General features: G+C 47.1%; 1 protein-coding gene across 1 annotated transcript in view; it reads left to right on the top strand.

Moving 5' to 3' along the window:
• RAB37 (RAB37, member RAS oncogene family) overlaps positions 1–19,451 on the top strand; it is a 99,146-nt gene that overhangs the window by 68,742 nt on the left and 10,953 nt on the right. The window contains exons 3-5 of the mRNA XM_056852146.1: positions 8,978–9,088; positions 17,385–17,426; positions 18,593–18,659. Coding sequence (XP_056708124.1) covers positions 8,978–9,088; positions 17,385–17,426; positions 18,593–18,659 — 220 coding nt within the window. The remainder of the gene's footprint in view (positions 1–8,977; positions 9,089–17,384; positions 17,427–18,592; positions 18,660–19,451) is intronic.

Below are 19,451 nucleotides of genomic sequence, written 5' to 3'. Positions count from 1 at the left end.
GGGGGGGGGGGAGGCAAGAGAGTTAGTTCTGCTGGTAGTTCTACAACTGATTTCTGCTAACTGCTGACTTGAGCCTATTTGGGCATTAAAATGCCTTTAGCATTAGCTAGAGGGTTTGTATTCTATAATTACCATGAACATGATTTTGTACAAAGAAAACAACCTCCCTTGAGATAGATTAGATAAGCAGATTGTTTGGGTAAGGTGACCCTTTACCAGTGTGAAAAGAATTCTTGGCAGTTCCAGATGCACACAAACACACACACTCTCACACACACACATCCTTTATTCTATTGTTAGGTTTTCCCAGATCAAAGGAGAGAATCCAAGAATTTCAGAAGGACTGAATTTACTCTGTCTCAAAGATTGTTTGAACTTCATTTTAGAAGCAACTAAAGTATATATTTTTATTTGTAGAGCCTGGAGGTCAAACTGAAGATGTGTTTCTGATTTGGCTTTGGAAAAAAGAGATAATTGTGCTATACGTTGCTTAATTTCACAGGAGCCAACAGATCTAACATAAGGATTATTTAACAAGTTCATTCTCTAAGGCTGATCTATGATAGAATTTCTCAAACTTCAGCCTACTGCTGGGTGTTATGTGCATGCAAAGAAGGGGAATGTGTGGTGGAGGAGAATCCCACCGTTGAAGAGCCAAGCCTATCTGTGCAGCTTGTCTTTTTGGAAGTGGACCCTGCTTTAGCCAAATCTGGAAGCACAGCTCTGGCTACATGTGGTTATTTCTCACACTGCATGTCCAATGCTTGGTTATGAACCTACATGTCCGTTAGCTTGCTACCTCCTCTGAACATTTAGCTAGCAGCCTTTCAGTTTAGTGCCCTTGATGCCCGAAGAATACAGCTATTTGCAAGACCTAGAGCTTAAAGAAAAATCTGGGGCTCCTTTACCCCACTCCTTTACAGCTGATAGATACGGAACATATATTTGTGATGTCCTATCCATTTTGCTGAATAGTAGTACAACTGAAACGGCCGTGTCCCCCAACCCTTCCTTTCCCATTCACCTGATGGGATTATTTTGGATGATACCAATCATTGGATCATTCTGAGAACTATGTTTGTTAATCACCAAGAAGATTATACACCAAGAAGACTATATTGTTGCATAGAGACTGCATCATATGTGTTTTGTATACATTGTATATATTGGTAATTAGGATAGTGATTCAGTATTAGTATCTGGAGGTTGGCAACCCTATGCAGGTCCAATGTAAGGAATCCAAAAAGATAAACAACATGAAGCGCTTTCGGGACGGAAAACACGGCGCAAATCCCAAGTGGTCCACTGTGTGCCATGGGATTTACTCCGAAGTGTGCGCAGGGTTTCAACGTAGGGATGGTAAAAGGGGGACTTGCCTTTTTCACTGAATATTTCTGGTGGGTGAAGCAGGTATTCCTATCTCTGCTACTGGGGACGAGTTCGAAACCAATGTGCTCCTGGTCAATGAAGGTGAAGTGGCCTGTGTGTGTGGTGCGGGATCAGCAGCCTTCTAGGGTTGCCAGGTCCCTCTTCGCCACCGGCGGGAGGTTTTTTGGGGGGAGCCTGAAGAGGGCGGAGTTTGGGAAGGGGAGGGACTATCAATGCTATAGAGTCCAATTGCCAAAGCGGCCATCTTCTCCAGGTGAACTGCTCTCTATCGGCTGGAGAGCAGTTGTAATAGCAGATCTCCAGCTAGCACCTGGAGGTTAAACCTGAATAAATTGGTACGTACGCTGTATAAACGCTAGTTGAAGGAAAAAAGCAGCACCTCTGAGGCTCTCAAACTATATGTAACATTTACTTGAACCGCAATAATTTTAAAACAAAGGTATAACTAAGGTCAATACTTAACTTACATTACAAAAAGATACACAAGAACAAAATAGAGACAAATGGAAATCATTCTATGACTATATTAAAACCAAAAACAACAAGTAAACCCCATGAGATACAGCAGACCTAAATAGGAGATCAAATCAATATTGTTAGGGAGATAATACAGTACACTATTTTATAAGGGGGCAGTAATAATTATGTAATTTTTTTCTCCCTTTTTTGCTTTTATCCCTTTCCCGTTTTTCTTTCTGTACCCCTACTTATTGAAAACCAATAAAAAACATTTATTAAAAAAAATACTTAACTTACTATAATTTTCAGATGGACTGGTTACAGGGATACTTATCCCTGTAACCCTGTCACTTATCCCTGTAACCAATCCATCTGAAAATTATAGTAAGTTAAGTATTTTTTTTTTTAATAAGTGACAGGGACTTCTTATCCCTGTAACCCATCCATTTGAAAACTATAGGAAGGCGAAGTATTGACCTGAGTTAGACCTTTGTTTGTTTTAAAAGTATTGGGGTCCAAGTAAATAGGACCTGTAGTTGGAGAGCCGCAGAGGGGCTGCTTGTTTTCCCCTCCGCGCCTGGAGGTTGGCAACCCCAGCAGCCTCACTCCTCCGCCCCTTTAGGGCAAGCGGGCCAAAGGCGCCCCGGACGCTCCGTTCGCCGCCCGAGCGCAACGGCCGCTCGCCAAGGGGCGGATCTGGGGAGGAGGAGCGGCGGCGGCGGCGGCGTGGCCGGAGCTGCCCCCCCCCCCCGTCCGCCGCGCCCTCCAGTTCCTGCTCCCCGCCCGGGAGCCGCGCCACCATGCTGAGCCACGGGGGAGGCGGGGGCTGCTGCGCCCCTCCCACCCGCCGCGGGTCCCCTTGGCCGGCGGCCCCGCAGAGAGCCTCGTCTCTCGGCGACAGCTACGGCGTCTGCGGCAAGGTCGGGCGCTAGGGGGCGCGAGCGAGAGGGGGGGTCGCGGGGGGGGGAGCCCGGGGGGGTTACTTCCCCCTGCTGTCAACGGCAGGGGTGGGAACTTTTGTCTCTGGGACAGGGACGCCCCCACCCCAGTTGCCCAGCAGCATGTGCCGGTATGGCTCGCCTGATCTCATCCGATCTCAGAAGCTCAGCAGGGTCGGCCCTGGTTAGCATTGGGATGGGAGACCACCAAGGACCACCAGGGTTGCTGTGCAGAGGAAGGCACTGGCAAGCCACCTCTGATAGTCTCTTGCCATGAAAACCCCAAAAAGGGGTCGTCATAAGTCGGCTGCGACTTGACGGCACTTTACACACACACATGCCCCCCACCCACTTCCCGGAGGACGTGTAGCCCCCCTCCCCTCGTTGCTGAAGGCATAGTCGGATGCCTTCCAATGATCCCTCTTGGCCCGGCTTGAGTACCTTTGACCCTGGCAAGAGCCTGGAGCACTGTTTTAGTTCTTTCTTACCTGGGTGGCCCAGGCTAGCCTGATCTCGTCCGATCTCAGAAGCGAAGCAGGGGCAGCCCTGGTTAGTATTTGGATGGGAGACCACCGAGGAAGTCCAGGGTTGCTGTACAGAGGAAGGCTCTGGCAAACCACCTCTGTTAGTCTCTTGCCTTGAAAACCCCATAAGGGGTCGCCATAAGTTGACTGCGACTTGACGGCACTTCACACACACACACACATTTCTGAAATGAAAGGTGCTGTGGCTACAGTTAGCCTGAAAGCCCTTCCTTTCGGTACAGAATTGTGTTCAGTGATGAGGAGGAAAGCAGCCTGCACATGCTCAGAGGCACTCTTTTTCATGCATTTCATGCCTTAGCCGTGGCATCGCGATTGCCATGCTTTTCCTGATGGAGCTGTTGGACGTCAGTTCAGGCAAAGCCTTGCTTTCTTGACGCGGGCAGCTGGATGGTAATAGGGTGTGTGGGGTGACCCCAGTTCTCTCCTCCTTTACAGAGACTGCTAGTTAAAATGGACCCCCGAAACAGCAGCGCAACTTTCCGTTCTTCAGCAACTGCTAACCACACCAAGGGGAAGTTGCCAAAAAATGGGTTTTATAGGGAGGATGAAAATGAAACAGCATCTTGTGAAGTCGTGAGGGGCAGAGTTTAACAAGGGAATACAGTTAACTGCTTAGAATCCAGACTCATCATCCACCTGCTCCTGGAAACTGGGATATGAATTCCAGGAAGCTTGGGGGGGGGTCAGCAAGGGAGAGCAGTTTATACTCTCTGTTGGTTAATTGCAGCCAAGTTTTGATCCCTTGAGCTGACATACAACTAGAAAGTGGCGGTGGTGGAAAGTGGCATCAAGTCACAGCTGACTTACGGCAACCCCTTAGGGTTTTCAAGGCATGAGATGTTCAGAGGCGGTTTGCTCTTGCCTGCCTCTGCATAGCGACCCTGGTATTCCTTGGTGGTCTCCCATCGAAATACTGATCAGGGCTGACCCTGCTTAGCTTCTGAGATCAGGGTAGCCGGGGCCATCCAGGTTAGGGCATAACTAGAAAGACACTCCCCGTATTGCCCCTTGATAGTAGGAGAATATTCCAAGCTATTTTTCCCAAGGAACTGTTAAGAGTGGGTTTTTAAAAAAACATGTTCACTGCCTGATCTGTGCTAGCAAGTCCACGTAAACAGAAGAAAACAGGCTTGGATCAAGGAAAGCTAATTTTGAAATGGTGGGAGTGGGTTTGCATTCAGCACTCCTATTTACACCAACACTAGTACCCCTTCAACAGGAACGCTAGAAGGCTTTCTGCCCTTGTCTGCTTGTGAGAAGCAATGCTGCTGCCTAACTCACATCTCCTGGAATATAGTAGGAAGGGAAGCAGATTTGGGAGGGACTTCGAGCAGAACATTGCCCAGGAACAAAAGGGTTAAGCACCCCCTCTTTCTCCTCCACTCCATGCTCCCTCCTGAAGCTGCTTTTCTGATTAGAAAAGTTGTATGTGTGTGTGTGTATGTGTGTGTGGAGGCTTCATTACACACATTTGGCTGTTAACTGAGTTTTTCTGTAAGGCAGAGCGGCAGACACTTGGCAGAAACAGTGGCGATATCTTCTGCTATTGCAATGCCGTTATTTCAGAAAACAGAGAACTGTATAAGGAGAGTCAGGACATTGCCTTCTACAGAGAGCCTTGGAAGCGGAACACAGGTAGTTCATACCAGATGGGGTCACGACCATCTTTTGATGAGAGAGAAGGAAAGGGATGGATTAACAGAGAAAAAGGAGAATGTCTGGCAGAAAGAAAACTAGAGAGAGACACAGAGAGAGAGAGAGAGAGAGACATCTACATCTAGCTCCATATCCTGAAGCTAATTCCCAACATCCCACCACAGTCTCATGTGCTCAAGAAACAGAACCTTGGGTGGTACTTTGCAGAGGGAGACGGGCTTGATTCTTGCCGGACAGAGTTGCGGGAATCACTTGCGGGCAGGGAGCAGGTTTGTCCCCCTCTGCGATAACGTCTCCAAGACCACCTCCGTGTTCTGCCATATGAGTGAATGGCTGCCATTCTCTCCTATGGAAAAACACAAAACACTGCATCGAGGACACTGTCAGAGAGGGAAGATACAATCTGCCATCCGCCTCCGACTCGGGGAGGCCTGGCTCTCGCTGATAGGGATCAGTTGCCCCAAACACCTTCCCTTCTCCTGTTCCTTTCCCCCCTGGAATTTTTTTAAAAATTACTTTGATTAAAGCTTAGAACATAAGAACATAAGAAAAGCTCTCCTGGATCAGACCAAGGCCCATCAGGTCCAGCAGTGTGTTCACACAGTGGCCAGCCAGGTGCCTCTAGGAAGCCACTAACAAGACGAGTGCAGCAGCACCATCCTGCCTGTGTTCCACCGCACCCAAAATAATAGGCATGCTCCTCTGATACTAGAGAGGATAGGTATGCAGCATGACCAGTATCCATTCTACCTAATAGCCATGAATACCCCTCTCCTCCATGAATATGTCCACTCCCCTCTTAAAGCCCTCCAAGCTGGCAGCCTTCACCACATCCTGGGGCAGGGAGTTCCACAATTTAACTATGCGTTGTGTGAAAAAATATTTCCTTTTATCTGTTTTGAATCACCCTCCAGCTTTAGTAGATGACCCTGCATTCTAGTATTATGAGAGAGGGAGAAAAGCCGCTGATACATCTGGTAGCTTCATCTACTAATGAAAGGCAGGAGATTGCTGTTATCTGAGAAGAGATTGGAGGGGTGGGCTTTTTCTAGATGGATGAGTACTGGCTAATCCACATTTGTCTCAGACAGTCTCCCCCTCCCACTGTAAAAACGGATACAAAGGTGCCAGCAAAACCAGGACTTCTAAGCTGAGGTCTGTTTGCTTAGGAGGAGTGGATGCTAACTTGCTTGTTTGCTCTGCTGTCGGGCAAAGTGGGCAAGGCAGCCAAGGGAAAAGGACAGTCCCACATCAGGAAAAAATATATATGTATTTTTCTCATTAAATCTTACCACCTGAGAAGTGGTTTCTTGAACGTGTTGGCTTTTGCCTGGGACGAGACCCAGCTGAGGTGGAGTCGGGGTGTCCATATGGTCACAGTGACTTCGGGGGCTATTACCCAAACAAAGGGCAAAGAAAGAAGAAACTATTTGTTGCAACAGACCTGAGATCCTAATCATGGCCTGCCCATATATCAGTGACAAAGTCTGGCTCCAGTGAATGGACGATAAAGAGGAACAGATACTGGTTCTAAGGGGTGGCGTCTACTTGCTCAAGGCAAATGTGACGTCTGTGGGAGTCTTGAATAAGAGCAACAGCCATCCTAGACATGCCTCCTGGGTGCATCTTCGGTAATCCAGAGGCCTCTCCAGCCCAGAAATCTTGATGCAGAATAACAGCCAATCCAGAGCGTGTTTACATTGAAGATATGCATGCCACTTATAGGCTTACTACCAAGCAAGCCTGCATAGCACTATAATGTGCCTTTTCTTTTTTCTTTTTTTGCTGTCAAGTCACAGCCCACTTATGGTGACTTATGGGCAAAGCCTGCTTAGCTTCCAAGATCTGATGAGATCAGGCTAGCCTGGGCTATCCAGGTCAGGGCATGACCTGGCTATCTATTGTTTTGTTTGTTTGTTTTTTAAATCTGGCAATACACTGCTTTCTTTTAGGTGCCAGTCCAAGATGTTTCCATTCACCCAGGCTTTTAATCACAGGGTTGCTCTTTCAACACTATTTTCGTCTGGAGACTATCCTTTTAAGCTGTGAGTGGTCTGTTTTTATGGTGGATGTTTTTATGCCAGGCTGGATTTTAATTCTGGATTTTAGTTATTATCTTGTAATGTTTTCTTTTCATTATCTTTATTTTTTAAGCCGCCTTGGGCAGGTTCCTGGAGAGGTGGCATAATGTTTTTCCTAAATAAATGCATGCATGCATATAATAGGACTGGGAGAAGGCATTGGGCATCAGCTGCAAGATGAACAGAAGCATCTAGAATGGCTGTTGTCCGAGAGAGAGGAAATGGCAGCAAGGAAGATGTGCATTTAGGTATCATGGAAATGAAGGGTACGAATCAGAGATGTTGGTTTGTCATGCCTTAAGGCTGCTTAGCTACCTGCAGAGGATCCACACAGTTTGTAGATGCAGGTCTAAATGCAGCTCTTGTGCCCACAGGGAATAGGGTTGCCAACTTCCAGGTGATGGCTAGAGATCTCCTGGGATTACAACTGATCTCCAGGTGACAGAGGTCAGTTCACCTGGAGAAAATGGATGCTTTGGAGGGTGTACGCTAGGCATTATAACCCATTGAAGGCCCTCCCCTCCCCAAACCCCATTCTTCTCAGGCTCCACCCCCGATATATCCAGAGATTTCCCAGCCCAGAGCTGGCAACCCTACATGGGAAGCATGGAGATTTTCCAGGACCGATTTCTACAGTGGAGCCCTGGGCCCCACTACATATCTGGTCACTAAGCTGACTTAGAGCGACTATGGAAGGTTTTCAAGTCAAAAGACGAGCAGAGGTGGTTTGCCATTGCCTGCCTCTGAGTAGCAATCCTGGACTTCCTTGGTGGTTTCCCATCCAAGTAACAGCCAGGGCTGACCCTGTTTGGCTTCTGAGATCTGACAACGTTGAGCTAGCCTGGGCCATCCAGGTCAGGGCACTACATGTTCCTCTTTCCCTTCCTTTCCAGGGAGGAGTGCAGGAAACTGAAAGCAAAAGAGCAACTGCTCTTCCCAGGGAGATCTGTATCCCAACAGGGTAGACCACAGTAGGATCTCCTCCCTTTCCTGCAGAGGTCTGGAGACTGAAGGGAAGGACCCAAGGTGTTGTGCCTCGAGCGGAGCATGGCATACAGAACCTTTGCTCCATGTCATGTCTATTTGCTGTGAAAACCAATGTGGGACTCAGATTGGCAGGAAAGTCTTAGGCCATCCCCACTTCTTACTGGCAGCTGAACCAGGGCCAACCATAGCACCAAGGAAGGAAGGAAGGAAGTGGGCTTCTAGGAGTTGCCTCCATCTGTTGGAGTGTGTTTTTTTTCATGAGGAACCACCATTGATGGATTGCCCTGGTAATACAGGGAAGGTACATAATGAGTGTTCATGGAAGAGCTAAACTGAGTTTGAAGATAATGAGTTTTCCATTTTTCTTTCTTTCCTGGCTGTCCCATCAGCTTTCTAGATTACTCCCCCCCTTTCTTAACTAGGAATTTAAGGTAGCTCTAAAAACAACAGGGCAAGGGCCTATTGTGTGAAGAACAGTATCCAAATGATGAATGAGGCAGTTGGTAAGAGAAAGCAAGAACCCTTGACTGAAATGGCAAAGAGCAGCCCACCCTGTGCTCAGTTATGTTTGCATGATTGTCCAGGCTAGGGTTGCCAGCTCCAAGTTGGGAAATACCTGCAGATTTTGGGGGCGGAGCCTGAGGAGGGCGGGATTTGGAGAGGGGAGGGACTTCGATGCCATAGAGTCCAATGGGCGAAGCAGCCATTTCCTCCAGGGGAACTAATCTCTATCGGCTGGAGGTCAGTTGTAATAGCAGGAGATCCCCAACCATCACCTGGAGGTTGGCAGCCCGAGTCCAGCCCTCTGGGTCTGATATTGCTCCATTCTTTTGCATCAGCGCTCCCCTGCTCCGCCCACCCCAGTGAAGGTGTATGTGCCGTCCATTGCACTATTAATGGGCTTTTGCACCCCATGTTATAGGTGATGCTGCTTGGCGATTCAGGCGTGGGGAAAACCTGCTTCCTCATCCAGTTCAAAGATGGGGCCTTCCTCTCTGGAACCTTCATAGCCACCGTCGGCATAGACTTTCGGGTGAGATCTCTGCAGCTGCCTGCCAACACTGACAGGGAGCTCTGTTTGATACAGCATAAGGAGCAAGCGAAAGGCGTCCTTCTCAGCCCTCATTGTGATGGGTACAGTGCAGGGAAAATGGAGAAATGTATCCCCCGGCATCTGTGACTGCAGGAGCCTTTGCACAGGAAGAGACAATTGGTACAGATAGTCAGTCCCTGCAGCAGAGGCAAAATAGCAGTAAGGCACTACAGGGATCTATCTGTGCTGGTGCCAGTGCTTTTCAATAGAAAACTCTTGCCATGTTGATTCTTCAAAATAGTGAAGGATCATCTGTCTTTCAGTGGATCATTTTGTGCTGACGTAAGCAAGCTTTTGGCTTACGCAGACTAGAAAGACTGGCCAAACTAGTAGGTGTCCAAAAAAATTAATTTTTTTTACAGCGGCCTGTTATTAACCAATCTTACTCTCTTTACAGACAAAGATTGCAGGTCAGCTAACTGGACCACAGACCAAATAAAAAAACAAAAAACCCTCTACATGCCTTTTATTAGCCCCAATCAAATATCACAAAACCACGCGCCACGAAACAATGGCCAAGGTTTCAAATTCTCTCAAACTCTTCATCAGGCTGGATGTTCAGTTAGAGGTGGAGAAAGAAAAAGGCAAGGTGGCAAAGCCCAAGGCCTGCAGGTGTGGTCTTAAATGGTAAAGCAAGATGCACCTCAGACCATACTGGAATAACTGAGAAGGCGTGAGGCACAAAACAGGATTTCCGGTTGCAAAGGAGGGGGAAATGTCATTCCCACTTTTGTGCAGATGAAAGGCAGCAGTCAATCAAAATGCCTCTGTTTGTAGCTGAGCATCATCAACCTTTCCATTCTGCCTGCTGATGGGTCCCTCTGTAATTTCCCAGCTTTGGCCTGGGTGGATAGCATTGCATTTTAGGATACCACTCAAGAGTAAGAAATGGTCATTTGTTTAATTACTATTTTTATTTACCCACCTGGGGCTGGGAGGGGTATACTTCCTTGTGTGTGTGTGTTAAGTGTGTTAAGTGCCGTCATGTTGCTTCCGACTCATGGCGACCCTATGAATGAACAAAATGTCCTATCTTTGACAGCCTTAGGGATCAGTATACTTTTTGGAGCCATGTTTACATACACTTCTGGGGGCCTTGTTTCACCAAAGCGTTAGATGAAGGGCAGGAAAAAAAAGATTTGAGTTCTGGGATGCATTCAGCTCAAGGAGGGGTGAAGTCTGCTTGTGTGGGATCCAATAGAGACATTTAAAATCATGAAAGAACAAAAATTTGAGTCCTGAAGGCTTATTGGTAGAACCAGAGCAGTGATATTCAGCAGCTTGGGACCCACGCGTGGTTCTTTGATATGGCAGCTGCATCTCTTCTGATCACTGTTCCCCAGTGAGGCACCTGTCCCGTGTTTCAGGGAAGCGGGCAAGGCCCTTGTGGAGCTTGTCCTTGCCAGTCAGTTGCCATAAGAAGATCCCCTATGGTGAACGCATATGCCCTTGTTCTGATGGGAGCATAGAGACCCTTGAACATGTCATTTATGACTGCAAAATTTATAATAAAATAAGATAAAACATTCCCCTTGTAATAGCTGATCACCCAGGGAGAACTAGAGCGACTCTCCTTTTTAATATGCTCTCAGATAAAGACACTGAGCTTACCTTTAAAATGGCCAAATTTGGATGGCGAATTATGAAGACTAGGCGAGCATGGATCGAGCCTAACGAATGAGTGTTTTTATATTTATATGTGGATTCTAACTGTGTTTTAGTTAAGCTTAAGTTTTTAATAGTTCTCCTATGAATGTACGATTATGTATTTATTGATGTATATAGCTATTATTTTTATCATGTAAAAGTTTTTATTGTTGGTCTGGGACCGCATTAACACAGTAGTAGTAGTAGTCAGTTGCCACCTTGAAACAGCCACTGAGAAGAATGGGTGAAGCTGCTGACTCCCTGAGGTGCAAACCTTGTGCCAGGGATGGAGGTAAATGCGCCTGTTTTGACTGAGGGTAATGGCGAACGTGGTTCTCCATGAGTTACAGAGTGAATACCACTGAGCTGGTGGGAAGAGAACTTGTGTGTGTGTGTGTAAAATGCCGTCAAGTTGCAGCCGACTTATAGTGACCCCTGGTAGGACTTTAAAAAAAAAATTCACAACGTTAGAAACTAAAACTACAATACATACAATATCACATAGACAACACAACCACATGCCATACACTGTAGTATACCAATACATACTTTGCCAGGGTGCACATAAAACATTTGATTTCATGATGAATTCATCTAACGTAAAAATCTACTGTACTATTAATTATGAACAGGGCTTATTGTAATAACCTTTCAATCATTATATTTATACTTTGCTTTAATCTTGTGTCTTGCCCCCCTAGCCACGTACAATTATTACCATCTTATATTCTTTCCCTGGGGGAAACCCCTGGTAGATCTTCCAAGGCAAGTGAGAAGCAGAGGTGGTTTGCTGTTGCCTTCCTCTGCAGGGTCTTGGAGGCCTCCCTTCCAAGCACCGACCCTGCTTAGAATTACGATATTGGACGAGATCGAGCTGTACCCTGCTGCCTTCCCTCCCTAATAGAATTTAAGGAAGTTATTATCACTGCTAATTTTAAGACGCTTTTGAAAATAGCATAACTTGACCATTGGAATTCATTGCCACATGATGGCCAAAACCATAAACAGATTCCTAAAGGTATATGCATTCACAGACAATAAAAGTATGTATCCTTATTAAACATCAGAGTGACTGAATCATTACTCTGCCCATATTAGACTGCTGTTGAATACTGTGATAGGTGAAATATCACCCAGTGAAGCTGATCCTGTATTAGCTATACAGAAGAAGGGGAAATGGTAATGTTCAACAATCAGCAGGGGAACGTTTCCATCTCTGTGGACATTCATAGCAGACCTGGAAGACATCATACTTCAATAGAAAAGTTTCAGAGAGGGACTCTGGTATGAAGTTGCCAAACTAGTATTAGTTTGCAAATTTGGCACTTTGGAATTTGGTCTAAGCAGATCCTGGGAATTATTTGCTCACTACAGAAAATAATGATAGTTTGTGTGGCAACTAAGTTAGTACACTGCGATTACTTGTTTACTATGGAGAAGTCACAGCTGCTGCAGAGCAGACGGTTTACACAAAGGAAACATACAACAGTTTAGCTACATCAGTACCTGCTGATTTGCTTACAGCAATAGATATTTATCCTGTAGGAATAGATAAGGCTGTTTTGCGTGCCATTATCAAGGCGCTATTAGCTATCTGCTCCCAAGCCACAAAAGACTATTTTAGATACCTTTTCAGTTGCCCAAGTCACAAGTGTAGGGTATTTTCATACATGAAGCTCAAATCACCTTCGAGCCTCTTGAAAAATGGAAAGGAGGCATATGTAAGCAAATGAGCATTTTGGCACAGTGTAGGGAAGCCAGCGTGGTGTAGTGGTTAAGAGCAGTGGTTAAGAGCGACGGACACTAATCTGGTGAACTGGGTTGGTTTCCCCACTCCTACACATGCAGCCAGCTGGGTGACCTTGGGCCAGTCACACACTCTCAGCCTCACCTACCTCACAGGGTATCTGTTGTGGGGAGGGGAAGGTGATTGTAAGCCGGTTTGATTCTTAAGAAGGAGAGAAAGTCGGCATATAAAAAAAAACAATTCTTCTTCTTCCTCTTCCTCTTCTTCCTCCTCCTCTTCCATTACAAACTAGGGGAAGCAAGAAGCCTCATGCAGCATCTCATTCAGGTGCCAGGTACGCACAAGGCCTTCCAGTGGATTCCTTCTTGATTTCCGATGATCAGAGGCTGTGATTTTCTCAGAGCTCCTCCCGAGCGCTAGCACATTATTCTCAATGGCTGCTGCTCACTAAGGTTGGAATGGATCCAGGACAGCCCCAGTTACTAGAAATAAATGCAGGAGTGGGTTGAGGTGACTGTGAGAAGCTGACCATGTGAAGCTGCAGACTGCACTTCTGATAACAGAACACGGTGGGGTCGGGCAATCTCATTTCCCCCTCTTCAAGTCCCCAAACAGCTGCGACAGCAGTTGAAAAGGCACATGAGAACAAAATTGTATGGTCCTGCCATGCCATGGGCCCGATCAGGCAGGGCCCTGTTAAGTCTGCATGAGGGAGGACACACGAGGTCGGAGACGGAGTTCCAACAACAACCGCTTTAATGAGAACGAGAACAGAACTGCAATACAGTGGACTGACCCCCGCTTATATGCCTCTCTGGCCGTGTGCGGCCACTCCCCCCCCGGTCCATGATTGGGGGGGAATGACCCCTATTGACCAATGGCACATACAGTTTTAGGAGCCTCAGAGAACCCCAAGCTCGGCGGGGTTTCTCCTGCCTACTGTCAAAATACATACATAACACCCCTCCTCCCTAAGTTCGAAAGACCCTCCTAACAGATAAAGTCCTTTAGAGGGCTCGGCCGCGATCGTGTCCGCTGGGAGCGGCACGGCTCTGGGACTGGTGTTGCCGGTCACTGCGAGCGCTGGGCCGGATTCGCTCGCGGCGGCAGGTTCTCCCTCCATATGGGCTGCGGGGAAGTCTGCCTCGCAAGTCGGCGGCAGATCCTCGGGTTGCTCGGCCTCCAATGTCTCGGCTTGTGTCTGCTCCGCGGCACTGGAGAGCGGTGGTGCCTCCGGAGCGGCGACGAGGTCAGGCAAGTCTGCTGGGCGGCTGCACAGTTGGTCGATGTGCCCCGCAAGACTCGTCCCTCCAGAGTGGCGACCCTGTAGGACACTGGCCCTGTTGCTTCCTGGACTGTGGCCGGGATCCAGGCTGGGCCTGCCCTGTAGTTGCGGGCGTAAACCGGGTCTTCCTGCTCCACTACTCTTGGGGCAGCAGTAAAGTCCTTGTTGGCGGGTCTCTCTGCCACACTAACAGCATTTGTAAATGGCTGGTAAAGGTAAAACAAGCACAGGGTCATTACTGACCCATGGGGTGACATCACATCCCAACCTTTACTAGGCAGACTTACGTTTATGGGGTGGTTTGCCGTTGCCTTTTCCAGTCATCTACACTTTACCCCCAGCAATCTGGATACTCATTTTATAGACCTCGGAAGGATGGAAGACTGAGTCGACCTTGAGCCGGCTACCTGAAACCGACTTCCATTGGGATCAAACTCGGGTTGTGAGCAGAGCTTTTGACTGCAGTACTGCAGCTTACCACTCTGCGCCACGCGGCTTGTAAATGGCTGACTTCAGCTTTAAAATGGCATTGGCATCCACGGTTCAGACCTGAGGACACTGTAGCATCTTGTTTGTGCCTCAGTGGTTTGTTCAGTTATACTGCAAAGCTTGTACCATTATCTGCATGCAATTCCTGCAAGCACTGGTGGCCTTGACTCATTGCGCGCGCGCCCCCATGCTGTGGTCGCTTTGAGGATATGTGCCTGTTGCTGCTAAATCAAAGGGTGGCATGTTCCTCTCGTGAGATTTCCAGGATACCTTGGTCACGGCTATCACAAATGCCGTTTTCTCTCAGATTCTTCCCAGGCTGAACAGTTATGCAGCCGACGGGTCAGAAGCTGTCCATTCCCCAGTCTTTCAGTCCCTGACAGCTTGAACTGAGGGGCATTAGCAAGAATTCCAGTGACCATATCACATATCCTCTTGCTGAAACACTCTTGCAAAGATTGATAGATTGTTCTTGAAGCTTGGTGAGAGATGGGATTGATGGGGGATTTGGACTGATGGAGTGGTGTTCTGTGTTCTTACGCATGTCGACAAAAGGTTGCTTGGGATACCTGAATGGTTCCTGACTGTTCTTCTGGGTGTTGGTACCTGTGCTTAGTGGTAAGCATGTCCAAGTGGCTCTTCAGCAGTATCATCCTAAAGCGAATGGCATTCATCTAGCTAGTTGAGGTTCATAGAAGCAAACATGTGCTATACTAACCAAAGCCATTTGGGGCATTAATCCATTGATAAGGGACAGTCCTCCAGCCAATGAAAGCAGTAACTATGAAAGATGTGGTTCTTTTCCAAAGCCATGGTACAAAACCATATTTTGCTTTGGGATATCTGGGGCTTTTCCACATTCTCAGTTTCCTCATTTGTAATTTCCTGCTTCTTCAAAGGTTTTTTTTTCCCAGTTCTGCATATGTTTTGCTCCCTCTAGTGGTCGATTTGATATCAAACAAGTTTTTATCCAGCACGTCTTCCTGCAGATTTAAGCTGCAGGTTTTACGCTGGATAGAAACTTGTTTGATATTGAATTGACCACTACAGGGAGCAAAACCCATGCGGAACTGACCCCCCCCCCCAAGAAACAGGAACTTACCAGTGAGGAATCTGAGAATGCGGGAAAGCCCCTAGACTATTTGCTGTTTATCTGATACTGAATTGCTTGGGGCCAGGAAAGAGGAACGATGTCTGCTATTTGCACATAACGAGTGATCCAGTGGAAACTCCCTGTGTCAGGAGACCTTGAGGGAGACATGTAAGTGGTATCAGTACCGAGGAGAATGTAAAGCAGAGGTGGAAATAATAAGGCAGAATTAGAAATGTTCAACTGAGAAATGTTTTATAGTCAGTCACTTTTGTTCCGTGTGATTTTTAAAATACTTCTCTCCAAGGATGTTTCCTGAAATGTGATTCAAATTAATCTTAACTTGCCTTTTTCTAATTAGTAGCTGCTCTTGTTCTTAGTCTACATCTCTGCTAGGAATGCTGGGGTGTAATCATATGTGGTGGCACTGAGATTTCCCTCTGATCATCAGTTGTAACTGAGGATGACCATCAGCAGCACGCAACGTTCCTCCCTCCTCCCAGAAGATTTATTTATTTGGAGAATGTCTGTGTGGCCTCTTTAAAGAGCCTTGCTCAAAGTGGCTTGCAAAGCGAAACATAAAACAGCATGGAAAACCATTAAAGATTAATAACTATTAAAAACAGAGCATAAAATCAGCACAAAACATGTAGCGGCTTAAAACGAGTCTTGCTCAACAGTTCTCAGGCTAGCAGTCACAGTTTTTAAAGATCAACCTCTTAAGGAAAAGCCTGGGTAAAAAGGAAATGTTTTGGTCTCTAGTGCCTAGAACCGTGTTGGCGAACCTATGGCACGCATGCCAAGTCCGGCACGCCGAGCCCTCTCTGTGGGCACGCGCGGGGGCGGCAGGGGCTTTGAAGGGAGCGCGGAGCCGTTCAAAGCCCCCCCCCTCCCAGGATTCCCTGCGCCCCCCCCCTTGCCGAGCTGGGAGGAAACCTCAGTATTCAGGTTAATTGCCGTGTTGGCACTTTGCGATAAATAAGTGGGTTTTGGGTTGCAGTTTGGGCACTCGGTCTCTAAAAGGTTCGCCATCACTGGCCTAGAAGAAGGTAGGGCAGGTGCCAAGCTAGCCTCAAGTGCAAGGGCAATCCAAAGGTGAGGTGCCATGACTGAAGATAAGGTGCCATCTGAAGGTGAGGTGCCGGTCTCTGGTCTCTTCTCCCCTCCCCTCTGCAGGTGGGGAAACAGAGAGGAGGGCGAAGAGGGTTCAGGCAATGTGCTAGAATGAAGCATAGACCAAACTAAACATAGAAAAGTAGAATCTTTTGAAGAAGGTACTAATTAACAAAGAAACCAGGAAACTATAAAAGACAATGCTTGACAGAAGCCCCCAAAAGGTGCAGACTGAGCCAGCTTTCCCTGCTATTTTCTGTGACCAATTGCGTGAAGAGGAGCTGGTGCAGGCAGGCGAAACATGGTCCCATATCATGAATCAAGCTTTTTCCTGAACATGTATGACCCCCCCCCCCCGCATTAGTCTATATAAAGTGATTTAACTGTAATGGATTTTATATTCAAAGGACCCTAGGGGCTGCAGTCTTGTGAGTAGACTATGCATCTGTAAGATAAAATTTCTAACATATAAAAGTAATCAGGGTTCATGGGGGCGGGTTTGAAGAATTATGGGGCCCATAACCTTTTTATCCAGCAACAGTGAACTACTACTGAGTGTTCCATAGGGCTCCCAACGCTGGGCTGAGAAATTCCTCTAGACTTAGGGGTGGAGCCTGGGGAGGGGAGGGTTTGGGGAACTGATCTCTGTAGTCTGGAGATCAGTACTGGGAGATCCCCAGGCTCCAACTGGAAGGTGGCAACCCTACTGCTCCATTGATTTTTAAAATGGTGAGGGCTGTAGCCCCTACCTTTCCCTGGAGCAATCATTTGATTTTCTAATGGCAAAGAAAGAAGCCAGAGCAGACTTTCTCATACCTGCTGTTATTCTGCCTTACATGCTGTTCTGTTTTCTTTTCTTTTACAGAACAAAGTGGTTACAGTGGATGGTGTGAAAGTGAAACTCCAGGTTGGTTTGATGAACCACCACTGACTTTGCATGTCCAGATAATCCCCCCAAAATAGAGACACGATTTGCTCTTTTTCCCATCATGACAGAAAGATACGCAACAGATGAGCTTTCTCCTTGGCTGGATTTCAACCGTTGCATTTTCCTTGTCATGCAATGTTTAGAGGCTCCAAACCCAGTGCCAGAGAGAAAGATAGCAGGGCATGCTCCAAAGAAGTCCTTTCCTTAGCTTCCTGTCCCTCTAATGCATACGCATGTGCGTGCACACACACACACACACACACACACACACACACGGTGCAGTATGATGTAAAAGACTTCCACCCTGATAATGCACAGTCCAGGACAGCCTGACATAAACAAAGAGCCCCAGCAGTTGTTGAACTGGGAAGTAGCCTGTCATCTGAGTGACATTTAGTGAAGTGGCATGTCATCTAAGATGCATCCTCACTTTTCTCATTAGGAAGGTTTAAAGGTTGGATCTTTCCACGTTATGGTCCCCTATATCAGTCAGGTGGGCAGGGGACCAGTGCGGCCTGTCCTGTAAAAACAAAAGGGCTTTCAGACTGAAAAGCATGCATTTCAGACAGGAAGTTGTGTGCTCGGGTCAGCGTCCCTCCATGCTTGCAAGTGCTTATTTGTGTGTGCTTCTATTGTAACAATGGGATGGGAACCTCTTTCTGTGCTGTCTCTCTCTCTAATGTTGTGGGAGGGTGGATGTAGGATGAAGAGTTGCTTGGCTCCAAAACTGTAGCCTAGCAGAGAGGGACTCTTGGTTTGAAATACAGCCCTAACTATGGCTGCCATATTAGCAACATGCATCTGTTACCATTTTATACTTTATTGTTCAGACATCCTCCCCAATCATCCCACATTTCTCCGTCATTAGACCTTAGTTCATGTATATCTGAGACTGTCAGTGTCAGATGGATTTCCTGCTTTGATCCATCTGCCTGAACTGACTTCTGACAACACTTTCTTCATAACATCTTGTCTGCAATCTTCTACCTGCCTGCAAAGAATTCCTCAGATCTGGGTCCCAATCGTCCTGTCCCTGGGGAGACCAGGCCATGCTTTGTTTTGATTTGCTTAGTATCTAGGAATCTGCTAATGGAACAGAATGAAGTGGGTTTTTCTTTTAGTTTACTAAGTTTGCTTCACTGCAGATCTGGGACACCGCAGGCCAGGAGCGTTTCCGGAGCGTGACCCATGCTTACTACCGAGATGCACAGGGTAGGTTCTCTCGCAGGGTGCCTTGACCCATCTGACACTGTGATTGTGAGTGGCGAAGGCTTTTACTACCAGTTTCCAATAAATGAGTAGAGGGGCTATTATTGTGTGACGCAGCTCCTGCTTTGCATAAGCATGGTCCCAGGTTTAATCAGTTTAAAAGAGTGTTGGGAACAGGACTGGGGAGGAGGAGGAAGAGGGAAAGGAAGAGTTGGGTTTTTTATGCCAACTTTCTCTGCCACTTAAGGAAGACTCAAACTGGCTTATAATCACCTTCCCCTCCCCACAACAGACACCCTGTGATGGAGGTGGGGCTGAGAGAGTATGACTAGCCCAAGGTCACCAAGCTGGCTTCATGTGTTGGTGTGGGGAAACCAACCCAGTTCACCAGATTAGCCTCCGCCACTCGTGGAAGAGTGGGAAATCAAACCCGATTCTCCAGATTAGAACCCACCGCTCCAAACCACCGCTCTTAACCACTACACCACGCTGGCTGTCTTGAGACTCTAGGGCAGTGGTGTCAGTCATGTGGCCCAGGGGCCAAATGCAGCCCCTTGGGAGCTCTTATCTTGCCTGCAAGCAAGCCGAGACAGCCATCCCCCCACTCCGGATCTGGGCAGCCACCCCACTCATCGTTGTCAATGATTAAAGACTGTTAAATAAAAGAAAATACTGTAAGAGTGTTATTGTTTTAAACATGTTTATATTTTTAGTAAAAAAAAAAAAGTAAAAAAATAATATCATCAACTGGCTTTGCCAGTGACTTCTATAAAGTTTGTATCTTTGGTACCTGGC

This window comes from Euleptes europaea, chromosome 1 (genome assembly GCF_029931775.1).
Source record: "Euleptes europaea isolate rEulEur1 chromosome 1, rEulEur1.hap1, whole genome shotgun sequence".
Lineage (NCBI taxonomy): Eukaryota > Metazoa > Chordata > Lepidosauria > Squamata > Sphaerodactylidae > Euleptes > Euleptes europaea.
The sequence above is the reverse complement of the archived record's forward strand: the minus strand, read 5'-3'. Positions and strand labels throughout refer to the sequence as shown.